This window comes from Pholis gunnellus (genome assembly GCF_910591455.1).
Source record: "Pholis gunnellus genome assembly, chromosome: 2".
Taxonomy (NCBI): Eukaryota; Metazoa; Chordata; class Actinopteri; order Perciformes; family Pholidae; genus Pholis; species Pholis gunnellus.
The window spans coordinates 19450058-19468636 of NC_136536.1; the positions used below are offsets into that span (position 1 = coordinate 19450058).

The 18579-nt window shown below is 42.2% G+C and overlaps 1 protein-coding gene across 1 annotated transcript in view; it reads right to left on the bottom strand.

The window, feature by feature from the left end:
• The window catches only part of ajap1 (adherens junctions associated protein 1), a gene marked incomplete at both ends in the record, with an annotated part of 44422 nt that overhangs the window by 13168 nt on the left and 12675 nt on the right, over positions 1 to 18579 (bottom strand). Inside the window, one exon of the mRNA XM_079174646.1 lies at positions 2933 to 3696. Coding sequence (XP_079030772.1) covers positions 2933 to 3696 — 764 coding nt within the window. The remainder of the gene's footprint in view (positions 1 to 2932; positions 3697 to 18579) is intronic.

The window sequence follows — 18579 nt, forward strand, 5'->3', positions numbered from 1 at the left end:
AAAAACAACAACATTTCAGATAAAGTAGATAGAGTTTCTCTATATTATATAATAGATATGAGTTGTGTGTGTGTCCTCTTTCCTCAGTTGTTTGTAAAGGCACTTTGCTTAAATTATTCCATAAGAGACAAAGCATTTATCCATTGGACTGAATACATGCCATAATAAATCACAAGAGCAGTAATCCAGTGGAGTTGAATAGTTATGTGAGCTCTGATTATCACCTGATTAACATCATTAGTTTGAGATGTTCACTTGAGTTTTTCCTAAGTTTGCATAATCAGACTTAGATTGAATGCAATGTATCCATAAACATCTTCAAAGCAGGAAAGATAAAAGAAAGAGATGGAGAGAAGCACCTCTCCTTCACTAATAGTTTTGTTTTATCAGCGATCCGATGCTGTGCTGTCGGTGTGGTAATTATGTCTTGCCTTGGGGCCAATATGAGGCAGACATGGGTTAATGTGTTGTGAAGGCAAAAGGAACGTTTTCTGCAGCATTTAAGCACCGGGCTTTGCTTTGAGAAGACATTCTTTTCATCTGCTCTGATGAGACACAGTCTGCTTATTGATACAATAATTTGCACCCAGTCTGAGGAACCAGACCTCTCTTTTCCTCATCAGAGTTCCTTCCAGGATAAAATATCAAGCCGTCGTCTTGAATCACTTGGCGGTCACGCACTCACCTCCCAATCAAAAGAAAATAAAGGGATCACAACATCGCTGACAAGGCAATTACATGCTGCCACTTCATTTCATATTCAATATATACACCTGCGTCACCATAGTTCAATATGGATTTATACCGATAACATTAAAACATACTTTTATGATCATTTGTGTTTCTCTTTTTTAACATGAACAGCAAACAGCTTCAATGGTTGCTTGGGGGTTGGATGATTGGACAAATATATCTGCGATTGATGACATCCTTGTTTGTTTGTTTTTTTTTGCAATGTATTTTTATATTTTTATTTAATGGTCTGCCTCCGAAGAGCAAGTATGAGACACTGCTGAGCAGCCAGAGAGAGAAGCAACGTGTAAAGACAACATGTAGAGCCAACATATTTTCACTCGGTGAATTAATTCCACCAAACCGGAGTCGGTGATTGTTGGAACAACTTGGTTTGTTGAGTTTTATTTTGTTTGACGAGTTTGAATCAAGTGTGTTTTACAGTGAGATTCAGAAGCTGTACGGTTGTATTTTTCTGTTTAATGAGGAAGATAGTTAATGTGAGTTTACTTTGATTATTTATTTGTAAGGGAACTTGTGGAACGTAGCAAACTCGAACACAAACACATATCGGCAATTTCCGTTTGTTGGGCTGATTTTGAACATATTGCCCAACCCTTGTTGCCATTTAGGACCGTCAAACTCACAGCTTGACATGACCTATGGATGCAGCTAAGCTTCCATCAAAACTATAAAGGTTGGTACGGTCATCTCAGTACGGCTCCACAAAAAACCCCAAAAACTCTCCACATTTCTCCAAACAGTGTAACTCGAGTGTACTGAGACAACAGTAAAGTCCTAAAACAACACAGGTGAATTGTCTCCTGAATGTATTTAGGCTTCATAATTAAGGTAATGTAGATATTTCTTTCATTTTTCAGAGTGAGGACTATTTTTCAACAGCAGGACTTCTACTGTACATTTCCATATTCTGCTGTGCTTTAAGACATTTTTCACTGTAATTGAGTAGGAGGTGGCCAAGGACTTTTGATCACCGTTACTGTTAGCTGCCTAATTTTATGACGTTTATATTAATGCACCAAATGGGGAAAGGTGCAATTAGCATAGTGCTTGCTTCACAAGTTGTTAAACATGACTTATATTTTATGGCTACCTGGATGGTCCATTTAAAACGCCGTGTTCCTCATGGACTTAATGAAATGGTAAATCCAATATGTCTGGCTGGGAGGCTTGTGTGTTCACTGCACTGGGACTGTCCATAAAGACCACACGCGGTCATGTACAGTAAGTCAGGCACGAGCAGAACAGTGTGGTCAAGGGCATACTCTGTGAATAAGGTGCGGTTTTCCCAAGCTGCGATATTATATCAGAGATAACTATATCATTATTCATGTGTGACAGTGAAACGGTAAAAAAGAGTTTGCAATATAATTAGAGAAAACTTCACATTATTTGATTTATTGGTAACCATTTTTTAACCAATAGAAATCCTCAATTCCCACCCACCTGAAGGCACCCCCACCCATCAAGTAGAAGTCTATAGTGCACATAATGTCACACCGGCTCCCCACATAGTCTACCTGGAGGTACCACGACAGGCATCACATCCTGGGTCTCTTTGGGGCTGAGAGTTTTGCCGCTGTGTGACCGGTGTGCCCTTTAAATATTATTATTATATTAGTTTGTTCAAGTTTAGTCTTACAGATCGACTTTTTAGAATGGTAAGACTCCTTTATTTGTCTGTCCAACCTTCAAAATGGCAAACATTCAGTTGATGCTCTGAACATTCCTGATTCAGTTGCTTTGTCTTGAGTTTGTCACACTGTGACAAAAGGCCCATTTATAGATGTGGTACAAATTTGACGATTAGATACCTCATCGCATGAAAAAATGAGGTCGTATGAACTTTGCAGAGCAGGAGCTTATTTATCTGGATGAAAACCATGGTGTTCATTGGTATGCCATGCAGGTTTCTTATCCGTTTTCAGTAATGATTTCATGAATTTGTAATTTGTCTCTCGTTAAAGGTGAAGTGAGCTACTGTTTCGTTAAAATGACAACCTGCAGAACAGAACTAAATGGAAATCTTTACAACATCTGTTCTGTATTGAAGACATGGGGTGAGTGTTAAGTGTGACTGAAGCAAAAAAGATGCAACAAAGGCAGCTCAAAGAATGATTTCATAGTAACCATGGAATTCATGCTAGATGATGAGCCGTGAAGCTGTTTCATGTCTTACCTGGTGTCTCCCCATATGGCTTAGGTTTGACAGTCTCCCCGGAGCCGACAGTGGCCTTGGTGGTGCTTAGCCTCTTGGGCTCTGGTGTGGTCACCACAGTGAACGTCCTTTGGGAGAGCCTGGTTGTAGTGCTAGGGGTTGCGGCCACTGTGGTAGTTGAGACCTTGGTGGACAGCGTTGCGTTGGGCTCCTGTTTGCCGTTGTCATCTACGCTATCTGTCCCCGTGGGGCCCCAGTCGATAAATCCAGCCACTGTGGTAGTCCGGCCCTCCTGAGACTTGTCATAGCTGTCCCATTTGAGCTGCCTCCTGGCTCTAAGTAACAACCTCACTACGTCTCCTCTGCTCCCGCCGGACAAAGCTGCCGGAGCCCCCGCTATTACAGCCAAAGGATCACTCGTCTCCATTTGAGAGTATCTCAACCGGCACTCCTTACACGCTGCTTGTCCTTTATGTGCTGGCTTCCGATGCTTTTGGCCCTTGACCTTTGGCCCTACCCCTGCCCTGTTGTCTTGGGGTGGAGGAGGGATAGGGCTGAGGAGACGGCGGGCCAACGGGCTCACCGTTCTCCAGTGAAGCTTGTTGGGCGCGTCCCACAGCGGCTGCCAGCGAGGTCGAGAACGAGGCACCGCCTTAGGCGTGAGTTTGACCCCCATGCCCTGACTGAGGGGGCTGCACACGGAGAAGTCCAGGGTGAGGTGGGTCATGGCCAGCAGGATCCACACCCGGTGCCCCACACAGCTGCCTGGCCTCAAAGCAGACGGACTGCAGAGAAGGGAGAAAGTGAAGGAGAGCATTTTAGATTAAATTCATGTTCACTGTATGTTCAAACCATACTAATCGGGTTGCCTCCGTCTCCCACCTTCAAGTTAATGGTCAGTTCTAAAGATTCACATCAGTATTCAATCCTCCATTTTGCACTCCCGGCAAAGTTCTACTCCACAACTTCTTCAGCTCCGACTCAATTAAGCTTCGATGATAATTAGCTTCGCGGAGAGCCTCTTGAATTGCGGCGCAAAGGTCGGGGCACAAAGTAAACGTTGTACAACATGTGAAAGATTATGGATTTGCACTCTTTGCTCTCAGCAGTCAAAAGCAGTGATGACTTATCCTTGATGTTACAGATTCATATCAATCCGGGGATGATTACGCCGACACACAAGGTCAGGCCTGGTTTAGCTGATCATCATATTCTGCATTATCTCCCTCCGAAACAAAGTCATCTGATTCCCGAAGGGCGATTTGATTATGCAGTGCAATGATCAGGGAGGTAACACGCAAGGCCAGCAGAAGACACAGCACGACAAGAATATCGCAGAAACCTTCACCTACACAGCTACCGCATTAACTTATTCAAAACCAAAGGATGTCCAAAAAATGCCCTTTGTTAGTGTATGAACCTGACTGACGTCTGTTCATCAACAAGATGGCAAGGTGATAGATAGGCTGGCTGCTCAGGCCGGGACCCTGCAGCAGACTGATTTTTACAGACAACCTTCAGTGGCCCCTGGAACAAAGCTACACATTGATTCCTAAGGGAGAAACCTCATTATGGGCTATCTTTCATCTCTGCTGTCCTTGGCCAATTTAAGCCCACGCCGAGGACTCATTTTGGAAGCGTCACAGAGGTGATGACGGATGGAAAAGTGTGAACGGGTTCATCGGCTGTCAGAAGCGACACAAAGATGTCCGTAGTTCGTGTAATCGCCGAGTCATGTTCTTGCAGGTCTCTAACTATCGTCTAGCTGTACTGGAGGGACGAATGACGAGACAAGCTGGACTACTGTTGGGAAGGCGTGGGTTTTACGACTGCGATACAAGTCAGAGGGGATTCTTCTCACACGCTGACCTACGTCATCGTGTTTGAATGTGAATGTTCGGCAAATGAGAGACAGTCAGTAGAGATCCCAGTAAACTCTGTGGAATTTCACACAGAGTGATGTGATGTATTATAACTGCTCCGCTATAGATTTAAAATAAAGAAAGAAATTCAATCTGTCCGACCACTTGCATGCCCTGATACCCTGTCAGTAAACTAAGCCTGCTCTTGTTCTCTTTGTTTGCACAAAATGGTAAAAAATGATTTGGATTTGATGTGTGAACAAGAACAGAGGCTGTATGTAGAGTTTGTAAAAATGCAACCGCCTGAGAGTAATGCTGGTTTGTCTCTTCAGTAACAACATATTTGTGTGTCGCATTTACATTTATTTAAACAAATTACATAAAAGTTTGAATTTATTCAAACTTCTTGATTATTTTCAAAAAAAGAGAGCCCTAATGTTTTTTCTGCGCACAATATTTTTATGTCAGAGTTTTACGGTTTAGTGCAGGGGTCCCTAAACTTTTTCCTGTGAGGGCCACATCACTGAACATATCGTTTGACCTGGGGCCCGATCATGGGGGGGGGGGGGGGGTGCTACTCGCGTGCTACTCGCAGGTGAGCTACTGTTGCATCGTGCGCGCGGATCGGGGCGGAACACCGCCGTGCGCGATAAAGAGAGCAGGGGAATTGAAAACGCGCGACCATGTAGTGACACACATGACATGCCGGCGTGTAAATAAATTAAGCACAAGTACTCGTCCTTCAAGCTCCCGTCTCTCTCTCTCTTCTTCTACTTCTTCTACTCTTCTACTTCCACAGGGTGCGCGCATGACAGCTCTCATCTCGTTCGCCCCCTGGTGGTTGGCTGATTAAAATTCGATTAATTGTGCAGACTGAAAAAAAATCATAATGCGTCTCTGGTATTGTTCAGGGGGCCGGACCAAATGTGGAGGCGGGCCGCATCCGGCCCGCGGGCCGTAGTTTGGGGACCACTGGTTTAGTGAGTAGTTACAAAATACCGTTGACATTTAAGACAAGTCAAATTCATGATTCATGCTCTCATCCGTCATTGACATGCTGCTACATTTAAATGCAGGCATAATTGTGCATATTAATAAAAAAACAAAAGGACTTAAGACAATTCATGTGATGTTGGGTCAACATTTCTATACACACAAGGAGTGATTCTGAACCATGTTTTTATTATTCAGCCCACTTTTTATTTGACTTTTGCAGGACCAGCAAACCCCTAAGTGATAAATAATTCAGAATGGCATTTTGATTGAGCCATAAATGGTGACTGATGTGGTCATTAAAGAGCAGAGACAAGGTCAGTGTATTAAGGACAGTTAGAAATATGGGTCATAACTTGTCGTGTGAGTGTTTTGGCTGTGACCTCAGACTGAGATCCTGGCACCTCACCAATCAACACACTGGAGAAGACTCAAGTTTAACTCTCTGTGCCACATTAATGCAAGATCCGATCAGGGAAGCGGTGTCACTCATCATACATAATGTGACCTGGAGCAGGATGAAGAGAAGAGCTGTAAAATGCTTAATAAATGGCCGTGTTTGTTAAAGGGTAACTTCGGTATTTTTAATCCTATTGGAGCAGGCTGGCTTCGTCACTTTCGTCCACTTCAGTGTTTGCTTTTGCCAGGACAGGCTCCCATTGCTGTTGTTATTAGTGTCTGAAATTATGGAGAGAGTCTTGCTCAAGGGGAGTCTCGTTCTGAGACCTCGCGAGGTGAATAGTTGCCGGAAGACAGCGGTGGAAACCTGAGTTTGTCGTGTAGGAGTATAGAAAGCGTAGCTTAGAGGTATCTAAAATGTTTTCAATGTCATGGCTGAATATTAAGATGATTTCGACAATGTGGAGGAGTTGGCCGCCTGTAGCAACAACATGACTTCTCCTTGAGCGGGACTTGGACACAATAACAAACACACTGGATCAAGCGAAAGGCAAGAAACACGTTTTATTCCTCTGTGGGGTCTCTTCCATAATGTTGTCAGACTCTTAACACAACAATCTGTGTGGCAAAAACAAACACTTTTAGTGTACGGAATGTTACATTAACGCTGCTCATTTCACAGTTGCTGTTAGCTTTATTCCTCAATACTGGACCAATGCCAAACTGCAGCTGATTAGTATTGTGGAAGATGTCGGTCTGAGGAACGTTCTCAAGGTGCGTTGGCGCCGCGTTTGTGTGTGAACGCACCTTTAGGATCGCAACGAATGATGCACCATCACAAGAAGAATACACGAGTTGTATGAAAAGGAGAGGACTACAAAAGCGACGGCGTTACAACGAGCACCAGCTGCTGCTCTCACTGGAGACTACTAGACATCGCTGGGTAACCATCATCGCCTCGGAGTTACAGCATTATATTGATGAACAGTAGAGCTGCATTCACATGCTCTGACTGTCATGAAAACAGAAGACAGACATTTTGATGAAACGTGCTGAAACATTTTATTCATGTTGCACAGCAGTGGAACATTTCACATAAAGTCAGCACACTGAGCACTGTTGTCCTCTCTAGTCATTTAGACACAAAAACGATGGAAAATAGGGTGGAAGTGAAAATGCACAACAATGAGGAAGACTTCAGAGCAGCCATGGCAACAAGAGTTAACTGATCAGAGAGAAAATCCATAATAATACAGAATTGAGGTGAATCCTGTGAAGTTGGAGGGTGCATTGAGACTGGCCCTGTTATTATTGGTTATTATTAACTTGTATTACTGTTTTCAGGGAATAAATGAACCGTGGTCAGGTCATCCACATAATGCCCGTTATTTGCTGCAACGTTTCTGGAGATGTGACGGAGCCGCTGGCTGAGTGCCATGAGACCGCCTCGGCCATCGCTTTAGCACGCTACAGTGTGAATAGTGTGCTGATACAATCTCACTAATTGTTCGTTTAGGAGGCCGTACGCAGTAGGTACTGATTGACTGTGAACAATGCATTACATTTGTATGCAATGTTGAACACAGCCTCTGTGTTATGTTTATTCAAGCAAACATCCCACACCTTAGGTGCAACTCAACTTTGGTCCAATGCCGATTTGCTTCAGACCTCGGCAGGTGGCGAGTGAAAAAAGCTATGCAGTGTGAAATAGACATTAACCACGAATAAAACGCCAACAGCTGAATGAAAGCCGCAGAGCACTGACGATAAAATCAAGCTGGGTCCAGATTCTTTTATAGGCGCAACGTTGCAATGATTTAAACTCATTCCCAACACAACATTTTGAAAAAGTGAGAGGAGCTTTGATGCTAAAAAATTGAAAATGGTTCTTGTCTTGCCCCAACAGTAAGTTAAGCAGTGATATCAAATATTAATCATGGGAGTTTTTACAGCTGCACCGACATCCTCGTTAGTACCGCAATCAATCAAGACCCACTGTCGTGAGGAGCCTTCCATTAAAACATGAATAATCTGTCCAAAGATGTTAAAAACTACAATTACTGGCCAGCGCATATATATATATATATTTGAGTGTACGTGGTGTATGAGCTTTCCCATTAGTCTGTTAACCTAATCTGAATAATTTCTGTTCCTTAATATCCTAATTATTTTTATGGCAGCTGTATTGTGTCCCTGCATTGTTGATTACTTGCTTTGTGTTGAATTATTTGTTAATTAATGAGCATAAACACAGATCAAGGTGATTAATTAACATCACGCCTAAATTACACAGTTAATACAACTCTTAGTAAACCAGATGGTGTAATCGTCATTCAAATGTTTCAGGTACTAATTCTGAGTCAACATTGTGTCTTTGAGTGATGTATATATTTACGAACGTATACTCACATCAGTTAACTTCATTCTAAAAGTCTAATTGCAATGAATTATTTGTCATTTCATGTATTAATGTATTTTCCCTGTCATTGTTCATCTCACACAATGTGCCTACTGTTGAAGCATTGACACCCAACCATAAATACAATGTATTTGACATTGCAGGGTAAACACAGGTGTTAATAACATTAGGTTGGCCCTGGTGCTGTGCATGCTGGCTCACTGTGACACACTAAATAGAATGGGACCATAATTGATTTAATGAATTACACCTGTGTTTACCGTGCTACAGTATGACATGTCCTAATAACTGCCTATTGTAGAAGGAGGATGTCACACACTCAGGTCCCATTGAGGAAGCATGTTCGCCAACACGCTGCAGGTTGCAATTCCGAGTGCTCTAACATATCAACGCATTCAATTATCTATGCAAACAACAAACAATGCATTATGTAATGACTTCACTAATTGTGTAATTTAAGTATTAGGTAGCTAATTAACAGATTGTATTAGACTGGAGCACAAAGTAGAGTCAACAGCTCTAATCTGTTAGCCTATTGCTGAGCTAAACTAACTAACTCAATGTACGGTCCGCTTCAGAGTAAAATAGCACGGTATGTTTTAAGGGGGGGGGGGGGTGCTACCTTGTGATTGACAGGTCGCTACCCCGTCGTCCGGTCTGGGAGTTGTACGTGTTTTCATCTTACAACTTTAACCCTTTCACAGTGTGTTTTCAGTCCAAGAAAGTTTGGTTGGTTCATTTTTGACGCCTGATTATGTCTCATTCAGCGTTTGGTTGTACTTAGCTCCGCCCTCTGCTGTCACTTCTGGTTCCAAATAAACCAAGATGGCTTCAAAATCGTAGTCCACAAACCAGTGAGTGATGTCAGGTTGACTACGTCCACTTTTTATATAGTCTATGATCAATATTACAAAATAAGAGGCTGAACCCTTACTATATTCTTTTTAACAATGTCAGTCTTTTTTCAGAATTGTCATACATATCTGTAAGTAACAATAATGAAATGATTGCTAGCGTTTCTTAAATAAGTTTAAAATAAGCCAGTATCAGGCAGCATTCATTATGGTACACTCAGTAACATGGTAACACATTGACCAGCACAGTACACCAGTAAAGTACTGTATTGGTGCTTACATGTTCAATGTTGACATGGAGTACAAGTATAAACAGAAAGAACAGCTCGTGCTGCAGATAAATTGGACTGGAAATAATAATTCCTAAGACATAAAGTTTCATCATGTAAAAGCAACTTTCTAATATTCTTTGACATCCCACATAATGAAAGTATAATTCAGAAGTGTACTGCACAGATGGCTGACAAAGTGCAGCATTCACAGTGTGAACATACCAGATTGCTTTCTGGTCGGAATGTGTGTCTGGTGTCCTATTTAATGAGCACATGCTCCATCATGCCGTCATTACGAACTTCAGTATATAGTTAAGCCTCAACAAGATGGCAGGAAATCCCTTAAGTGGAAATTGTGACATCTTCTGATTGTGAGCTCGTGCTGTCCAGCGCATCACATTTCTATTATCACAAAGCGTAGTGATTGTCCTGCGGGGCACACAGGCAGATGGGTTTTCAGTGAAGAACTGCATTTAGCTGAAAAATTTAACAACTGGGTGTGTTGCTAGAGGAGGAGGACACGTCCCTTTGCACATGACTATTGGAAGACTGGGGGAAGTTGAAGTTGATTGTAAGCTACTTCATATGCGTTATTCGGGCCGTATTCTTTGACCCAACTGGCTGCTTTCAAGTCCTGGATCTCAATATGCTGAGTCCATTCTACAGACAGACATACGGGGGGTGAAATTACTCTGTGAAGTTATGGAGAGGACCGTTAATTAGCCTGTCTGTTGGCCTGGAGGAGTCGGGTTTGAAGGTCAGCAAAAGACTTGCTGGAATGATGATTTTAACCAGGACATGACAGACAGCAGATGAAAGAGGCAGCCTGGGCTTCTGCTCACAGACGCACCAGGCATACAAAAAAAATAGTCTCACACATACACACTCCTGGAGCCGACACACAAACATAATATTTTTTGTATAAGCCACGTTTGCTGTTATCTCTCATTGTTTCTTGTACCTATTGATCCGCGGATCAAGATGCCTGCCATATGTTCAGCAACGCATGTATACACAATTATAGCCAGAACTGAGAAGAACACTGTGTGTGTGTGTGTGTGTGTGTGTGTGTGTGTGTGTGTGTGTGTGTGTGTGTGTGTGTGTGTGTGTGTGTGTGTGTGTGTGTGTGTGTGAGTGATCCCAACCTCGGGTGTCCTTCATCAACCTGAAGCAATGTGGAGTTTCAACAGAAAGCAAGTGATGTAACAGTGTATGTGAGATGTGATATTTCGGAGCAATATATTTGGATTATGCTTCTCAGGCCAAATACGAAAATTCCCTCGAGGAGGGTTCGCCAGGCTCCACTCTCTCTCCTCTGTGCCAATTTAAGCTGTACTATATTCGGTAAATCTACTTCCAACTTATTCTGCAGCTTCCTACAAATGCCAGTCAAGGGCGTTAGGATTAGGCCCTGACAGGCACTCCAAATTAAACACATGATCTTCATGCTTGCGAACCGCGGTCTGCCGCGCATAATTAGGGTTTCCCCTTTTAATTTTTATTCCAAATATCATAAGACTCAAGCTGATTTCTACAGCTTAATTGCATTCTAGAGTTATTCATCAATAAATAACATTCTGCAACTACGTTTACAACATGCTAATGGCCAAAATGCTGTTCAAAAACATGCAAAGTAGGACCGAAGCCGTTGCCAGCAGAGTTTAAGCGCACGGCGTCAGTCTCGCTAATGCTGTAACCAAAGAGGATATTTTTTTCTGTTTCCCTGTCAGTTTCCTCTTCAAAACCCACGCTGCACTGCTGCGCAAACAGGGAAAAACACGAGACTGAGTAATCCGTTGCACATGGCACTTAATACAATTTACCTGCCCTCGTAACTGGACACTTCATACAACCAACATAATGCCATCAAAAGACCAAAATGAATGAAAGAATAGCCTTTGAAGTCTGTGAGAAACATTCAGAGTATAATCCTGAATCAAATGCTTGAGCAAAGGGTGAGAGCGGTTAATGAAAAGGGCCATTCACACAGAGAGCTATGCCTTGAAGGTACAGGTTGCTTAGCATAAGAGGATGTTGTCTGCGTCCCACATGTCACATTGTTGTGAAGTGCCCTACTGTGGATTGCGCTGTTTTCTGACCGGCCTGTTATGTTTCTCACTCTCTCGTGATCCGTGAATTCGGCCGGAGCACTTTTGAGGGTTCTCGTTTTATCGGCAGCACAATGACTAATGTGCTCCAGATGAAGTAATTACATTTCCCTCCCTCTGCTTCATGTGTAGCATCAGCGCAACGGTCTCATGTGCGGATGTTTGAAGCTGATTTTAATGCATCTCAGTAGGCGGCAAACAGGCCGTCCATACGGAGCAGTAGGCTCTGTGCAAAGTGAAGTCACGTGAATGTTACATTTGTCAGATGCAACACAGATACTCTACATCACCAACACTGGAAACGCCAAGGAGAGCATGAAATGGTTCAGGGTGTAAAATCAGGTCAGGAGTTACAAATTACGGCCCATTTATCATGTTACTCAAAGTCCTGTGTTTCACTTTGTACGAGTACAACTGCATCATCCCTGCAGTAACTCTGACGCCTGACTCGTATCATGTGTATGTATGTCAGCAGTGATATGATGCACAGTTGGCTAACCTTTGTGTGTGCATGTGAGTCATACATGTTTACTATACAGACTGTGGAATCAGGCAAAGTGGTCGTATAGATTGTAACCCGGTCAATGTTTTGACCTATTTTGGGCTGGTGTTCAGTTCACTGAGTATTGCTCCATAGAAGCTGCTAAGCTACTTTTGATATTAATACGCTTCATGTATTTTGGTTGGGACATCAGGGGTGAAAGTAGATTGAAGTTCTTGCTGGTACTACGAGTACAACCCACCCCCAGCCGACGTTTAAGCAGATTTAATATTTAAAAATGAACGGGTGAAACAGATGAAACGATTATAATCTTATTTTATCTTCAGATGACATTAATTATGCAACCAATGTTTTAAAGAAGAAGTTAACATCTTGTTAATGGTTGTTTCTTACAGTAGTTTATTCTTACAGTAGCTCTGTTTATTCACTAGGTCGTCCTTGTATGTTACATGTGTTGGTAAAATGAGGGTTAAATGGTGGAACTGCCACAGAATCATTTGTAAATGTTGAAAAAAACTTTCAAAATCATTAAACTGTTTTGTTTACAAGAACTGTGTGTTAAGGAAGTAAAAATGCGCACGCACACCGTTTCACCAGCAGAGTAGAGAAGTCACATCTGTTTGACCTGCTGTCCGTGTTGATAGAATAAAACTGAACACCATGAAACATCATAACTTATTTTGTCATTTTACTTTGGGGATTTCTGCAAGAAACGACTGCCTGCCAAAAAAAACACAGCCCTCGATATCAGACAGTCAGCTGCAGCAGAAGTTGACGTTTGGCACCAGTGGGCCAACTGCACAGTTTATGGAAAGGCAGCAAGCACAGATTAAGCTGCAGATCCTGTGCTGGACACAAACACACCGCCACTGGAATGATTTAGAAGAAGTTTATAAGAAAACTGGAAAGACACTCGCAACACGGAGAGCGCAGGCGATAGTGCATTCAGGTGCTCCTCGGATGGTCTCTTTTTCCAGAGTTGGGAAGTCGTTCTTGTGACTCTGGTGTGTTAATTAGCTTTAATCTGTAATGTGGAAACAACACGGACGCTACAAATAAAATGTGCTGTATTTTACCGCTTCAACAACATGGTAGCTGTTTTTGAGCTGTTGTTTCGAATTGAAAGGGTGTGAATGTAGCACAAATGCCCGATCTTACAATGTTAATAATGAAAATGAAACGTACTGTAATGCGTGTACAAACAAACAGAAGAACTCTGCGGAGGTAATTAAATTAATGTTGACCCAACGTTAGCAGATGTGTTTTCTTGTTGGAAATGCAGACAGCTGCTGTCCCCTCTTCCCGGTACTGCTACCTGAGCATGATATTAATTTGGAGAATCAGCAGTATCTACACCTGATCGGACAGTACGTGACCTATTTTATCCGGTCACCATCACCATTTGATCCCCAAGAGCAGGAAACTCATCACATACTTGAGGCTTGCAACATGTCAAGCATATTGAAAAAGGCCAGCAAGGCCCAGCGATTGATGATTGTGCTCTTCCCCCAGAAAAGATCAAAGTGGTTGAGTGCTGTGTAGGCTATTATGCGCAGCGTTTCTGCAAACCCCGTGCCAGCGGGGCCGAGATAAGCAAAGAAACAAAGGGCAGGATATTGTCTCTGTAAATGAGGCCAACTTTAAAAGCTCTTCTGAAGCCTTTTCAAAAAGTCCTTCACAGAGCCTCGATGTTTTAGTAATCATAAGAAGTCAAGGTTAGCAAAGAGTGGAAAAACAGCAGAGAATACATTAAAGAAGCACTGCACATAGGGCTATTAAAAATGTCTAAATTTAGAGCCAGCTTCTTTCCTTATAGTGTGTATAAATTATTGTCACGAGAGTACAAGGGGCTAATGAAGGATTAGCGTCATGTTAGACCCAGTAAAACAAAACTATTATCTCTGCACCTAATTATTGTGTTCTGCACTGTATCTCTGGCCCACTTCCTGTGTCACCATCGCACTGTGATCACTTGTGCAAAGTAGGTCTTAATTAGAACTTGTGGGGAGTTTTGTGGAAGTGAGGCCTCAGCAGATGGGCCTCTCACCTGAGGGAGGTGAAAAGGGCATGCCTTCTTGAATCCGCTCGCTCTGCACCCCCACGCTGCCATCAATGGCAGTTCTATCAGCACGGTCCTCGACTGAGTACGCATCATTTTCTAGCCAACACAGCCATTGAAAAGGTGCCACGTTGAAGGTGACTCCACCTCTGATGACAAGCCGGGTGAGATGGCAAACACTGTCTTCCAAGCAGGAAAAACCCCACTGAATCGGTGGTTTCAAACCTCTCAGTGGGGTTGTTTCCTCTCCGCTGGGAAAGGTGCTACTGTTTTTTTTTTAGGGTAGCACTGGCAATTGATAGAGCATTTACACGCTGAACTATGGTATCCATGTCTCTCCCACACACTTCTAAAAATGGCACTTGGAAGAAAGAAAAAAAAAAACAGAGATCCACTGGGGACGAGGTTCATCAGCTACAGTTCATGGAGTTTCAAACTACAGTGGGTGGTTTTCTCTGGTGGGTCCAAACAGAAACAGCAAGAGGTTAAAATGAGACTTTGTGAGCTGCACAGGAGGACTGCATCTCAACAACAAACTTCGTTTTCACTGACGTGATTTGTTCTTTTTGACGTTTAAATGTTTTCGGTGTTGTGTGAACTCCAGCACAACTTTTGGAATCCTTGTAATAAAAGATATGCAATAAATATCAAAGGGAGAATTTCATGCACATTTCATGCGATGCAGTGCGGATCGTAAATGTAGTCGATGTACGTAAATGCAGTCAGTGCGGGCTGTAGTGTCAGAGAAATAGGGCGGGGGCCTTTTGTCCCCACCCAAGCAGGATATTTCAGGATTTTCAACACGGGGGCCATTTTTTAGAAGTAGTCACTTAAAATTGATTTACTATACGTTTCTTCATCTTCCCCACGTTTAAAGTCATTTCGGCACTGCTGTTGTTATGGTAACACCGTGTGTCATCTAACGATGTTATTCGCTGGTTTTATATATGCTGTTCACTTTAATGGCCATGTATGAGTACGGAAACTAAACTAACGTTACAGACAGCTGTTTTATCCTTTCATTTGATTATCTTACCCCAGTGATGTAATAAACACAGTTTTATGTTTTAAGTTGTAGAAATACTGATTCTTCACTTCAGGGAAGGGGTTGCTATGACATACACTCTTTAGATTAATCATAGGTTTATATAAACTAGCTTTGTTTTCCAACAGCAAAAAATGTCATTCCATGAGGATGTTATGGATGAGGATGGATCCGTTGACTCGGACTCTTTTATGTGAGCCAGAGTATACAAAAGAAGAACTGCAGCAGAGAGAGGTCGAAACTGTGTCTGCATTAGCTTTCTCTGTCAAAGTAGCACGCACGGAGGAATGTATGGATGTATGGATCAATACATGAATGCAGATGTCCTCATCGCATACTTTACTGTATATTGGCAGATAACGATCGTCAGTAAACCTTTATTTCACACTGTGGTGGTTAACGGTAAACTGTGTAATTAATCCGCGTCTCACATGCAGGCCGAGCCGTGAGGGGGGATCCGTACGCTTCACGGATCAACAGTCTCTCTCTCTCTCCCCCTCTCTCTCTCTCCCTCCCTCTCTCCCTCTTCACTGCAGGGAGTTGTTCTTTCCTTTTTGTCTATTTGCTTGAGGGAAGTCCTCATTGGTAAAGAGTCCTGAATCTTCCCACAATGGGTCGGGACTTTTGTGAAGATGACATATGCTTCCCAGCCCAATGAGCCCCATCCAACTCTATTTTCTGATGATCCAGTTGGTTTTTCAAGGAAGAGTTTTCTCTATTTTTCTTCAGATTCAATCAACTCTACTTTTACGGACTCTTTAATGCCATCTATTATAATGCCCACTTATCCAATAGACATCGGCCAACACTAATCTGGTAGACGCCGCCCAATCCTAATTCGGTATATCTCGTAACCAAATATATATATCTACTACCACTGAACTCTGTGTTTTCACTGTAGTATTTAGTTGCAGCTGTCACATATACTTTATAAAGATGCTAGGACACATACGTTGGTAAGTTGCCCCCTGGTCATGTGTCAACACTAAAGGAACTTGATTGGTGCTTTTCTGTTGAACTGTTATAACTGTATCTGTATCAGAAGCACGTTCAGATGCTGAGGCCTCTGGGCTGAACCAAACTGATTCTGCTGCTGGTTCCAGCACCGTGAAGATGAGCCAGGCAGCATCTCCAGAGTCTATACAAAGGCTATGTTTCCATTGGTAGTACTCTTATTCAAGTTTAGTGAGGGTAACTGAGGGTAAGTTCCTTTTTACTTTAAATATACCAATTCAAATACAATTCCTGCTTTCTTACTATACAGTTGTAATATATTTAATGAAAATCAGAAAACAGTAACGTGTCCTCAGATAAAACACACTTCTTAGTCATGATCTTGTGCATGTTATCCTAACCGTTATAGTTATTATCATAATGTTACAACTTAACATCTGGTTAGTATCAGTCAGTGAATTAATATTTCATATTTACCAAGCAGCTTTGCACGTTAACACCATACACTGTATATGCGCTATGGGGGGAAATCTGAAGGAATATGATGTTGATCTTGTCTTTGAGAGTGTCTGCATAATCAGATATGTTTCCGCTTGGAAACATTCATTCTGGCATTCAGTGCCTGTGTGGATCATTGTATTAGACGTTATTTATAGCCAAGTTGTCTGAAACACATGACGATGTCACGGCTTTCCTCAAAAGCCTCCAGGGGATGTGTGGGTGGGTTATGTCTGCCTTTAAAGTCGCACATTTTGAGGGGTGCTATTTAGTAGATCCAGTAGCCGAGTTGCTACATTGAACAATGTCAAAGGATTATGGATTGAGAACACACTTAAGACAGAGGGATGCTGCTAAGAGCTCATACAATGTGTTTCCATTCATTCCAGCTTCCCCGATTCTGCCAGCCCCGAGCACAGCCCGTTCACACTGGGGAGGAGACTCTTAAAATAGAGATGCATTTGCATTACCTTAAGAGAGTGACAGAGATGGAGAAATAAAAGAGCGAACGGGGAAGGAGCTGTTTGGCATTCTTGCTCCTCTGGGGGGTAAAAACTGATAACATCCAGGCCATAGAACGAGGACACTTCTCCTTTCAGATGACTCACTGTGAGGGCAGCACACACAGGAGGGCAGATCGGACCCCACTGGCAAGGCAAGCTGCATTTGACTGCTTCATCAAATTACAACAATGGCCCCTCGAGAGAGAGAGAGAGAGAGAGAGAGAGAGAGAGAGAGAGAGAGAGAGAGAGAGAGAGAGAGAGAGAGAGAGAGAGAGAGAGAGAGAGAGAGAGAACTTGTAGATTTTCACCAACATTTTAGCCGACGTGATCTTTGTGACCATCATCAGGCTTGGACATTGCACATTTTTGTTAACTGAGCCAGAGAGTCTGTTTTATTTATTGTTCTGATTTGTGTGATTTTATTATATTTATTTAGGATATTTTAATATCTTTTGTCCTCTTTCAATTTCTACTGTCACAAAAGTTCATTACTCAATAATATTCGGGCAACGATGTTTTTAATAATGTGCAACTATATTGTCCAACAGAAGTAAGTATCTTGAAAGGCCTTTTCATTGCCATCTTTTATTTAGTCTTTTTATTTGTTATCAACCAATTTATCAAATGTTTTTTACTGCTTTTTTTTGCGGTTTACTACCGACACTCTAACATAAATGATTATCTACTGCAGCACTTGCTTTTAGAAGTTGAAACCTTTGTGAGCTTTTCAGAGGTAAACAAATTAATGTGAATGCATACGAAAAAGGCATAAAAAACATACACAGTAGCTATAATGGTGTTTAAGGGCTGCAAAAAGAAATACTGAATAAACAACAAAAAGATGTGTTTTTAAATAACTACCTTCTCTGACTAGACAAATTGAATATATACTCTTATGTAATAATAGTTTTTAGTTCAAATTAGATTGGAAACATTAAAGTTGTACAACATTTATTATGAAGTTATCTCATCATCATCATATAATTCCACCAAAGGTTTTAAACATTGACTACATTTAAAGCCCTGTATTTAGACTCGTGTTTGTCACTAGGAAATTGTACTCTACATATGGCTCTGGTAATGGGATGGTGTTATGGTGCATCAGCAGCTCAGAGAGCTTTTACAACCTGACATGATATTATTGCTGAGCCCAGAAAACCACATGTGAGCACTCCACGTCTACGGTAAGTGCACCTCTCT